At 37.1% G+C, this 1,832-nt stretch overlaps 1 protein-coding gene across 1 annotated transcript; it reads right to left on the bottom strand.

Annotated features, from left to right (window-relative positions):
* Window positions 1-603: 603 nt before the first annotated feature.
* On the bottom strand, window positions 604-1,378 carry LOC120076267 (abscisic acid receptor PYL4-like). The gene has a single exon (XM_039030036.1). It carries the CDS (start codon window positions 1,330-1,332, stop codon window positions 715-717), a length of 618 nt encoding a protein of 205 aa, XP_038885964.1. The 5' UTR covers window positions 1,333-1,378; the 3' UTR covers window positions 604-714.
* Window positions 1,379-1,832: the final 454 nt, after the last annotated feature.

Genomic DNA, 1,832 nt, shown 5'->3' with positions numbered 1-1,832 from the left:
TAATAAAAAATATATATATTTTTTAATCCTCTTGGACAAGTTGATCAGTTAATTAAAAACTCAAGCCCTCTATTCCAAAATTTCCCTCAACATTGAATTCTTCAAAACCCAAAAGTTAATTGGGATTTCTTTCTCCCTTTTTTTCATTTCCGTTCATCCTAATTCCTACATTTATATATTAATCAAATCTTCTCATCTAAATTACTTCCTTGAAAATAACTCTTCAAAATACTGTATTTTTAAAGTAAATCCTCTTAAATTATTGATTCAATTTCCATTTTAATAAGAAATTGACGGAAATTAAGCTAGTTTCATGATACCAAACACGGAAATTCAATGCCCCATCACTTATACATCCAAAATGAATAATATCTATACATATATAGATATAACAAAAAGAAACATATATGGATTTACATTCTCATTTTTCACCACCAGATCAAAGACCTTAAGATCAAAACATGCGCATCAAATTTCTATAATATTGAGTGAAAATGCAATCAAAATCTCACGTTATATCATTATCGAGATATCTGAACATAGATTTAAAAAAGGCCCAGTCCTTAATAAAGATCATAACTACCATTAAAAAAAACAAAAGGATGATATCAATGGAAGTTAAAGTCTGGACCCAAAAAAAGAAACAAAAAAATTGAAGCGATTTAGCATTTGATTATCCACATTATAATGCCTAAAATAGTATATGATTTCTTTTTATATACTTTTGGTCTTTGATTTGGCAATATTCTCCGATACTCGAGCCAACGATTGTAAATTGCACCGCACGATCGTATTTACGAACACGCACGTTTCTTCTTTTGTATTTCCCGGCGGCACGTCCACCACGTACGACTCCACGACCACCGTTCCTCCGCCACCCGGTACCACGTGTAAGCTCATCACCGACCGGTAATTCTTCAGCCTGTGGTCCCCTCCTACAACGCTGAAGCTCATCACGTGCTTTTCGTCGTCCAGAATCTCCAACCGTTCTTTACTCGACAGCGCTGGCAGACCTGACACCACGTGCACCTCACGCACCGTTCCAACCGTTTCCCCATCGCCGTCCACAATCCGGCAACTCTTCAGAAAGTGCTTGTACGTTTGTGGGTTGTCGAACCGCCGGACCAACGACCAAACGACGGGTACCGGAGCGTCGATCGTCTGCACCACGACGGAGCTGCACTGGTCCGACGCCACCGCATGTTTGTGATCAGCGACCGGGCACGGAGGCGGCACGAATTGGTTTTTTGGATTAACGGCGGCGTGATGACAATTGAAAGCGGCGGTGGGTTTAGTGGCGGTGTGGCGGTAGAATTGAAGGGAAGACGGCATATTTGATTTTTGAGGTTAAGGGCTGGGTTCAAAGAGAGGATATATAATTAAGAGAAATGATATATAATATATATTTATTGGTTTTGGTTTGAGGGCATTTAAAATCTTTAAATATTTTTTTTGTATAAAGAAAATTGGAATTGAGATCCACTTGGAACAAATTTGATGTTATTAGAACTTACTTTGAGCAGTTGCCTTTGCCTTAGAATTGCAAGTGGAATTAGCAAGTGGCAAGCCCTTTGTTTGGACTTGGTATAATAATTAAATTTTCCACCTTATTTCCAATTCAAACTTCAATTTTGCCATTCCAAACGATTTATATGAAATACGTATAATTTCTAGACGTTTAAGGACTTGTCTAGAAACAGAGCATGTTCATTCTCTTGTCGATTGCCTTTACTTTTTCCTTCTCTTACCAAATTAAACACTAATTTATGTTCTCTATAAAATGAGATTTTCCCCAAATTTTCAAATCATTCTTGACCAATTTAAAACAATAG

The sequence above is a fragment of the Benincasa hispida genome, chromosome 4 (genome assembly GCF_009727055.1).
Source record: "Benincasa hispida cultivar B227 chromosome 4, ASM972705v1, whole genome shotgun sequence".
NCBI classification, from domain to species: domain Eukaryota; kingdom Viridiplantae; phylum Streptophyta; class Magnoliopsida; order Cucurbitales; family Cucurbitaceae; genus Benincasa; species Benincasa hispida.
This window is presented reverse-complemented; position numbering and strand designations above follow the sequence as displayed.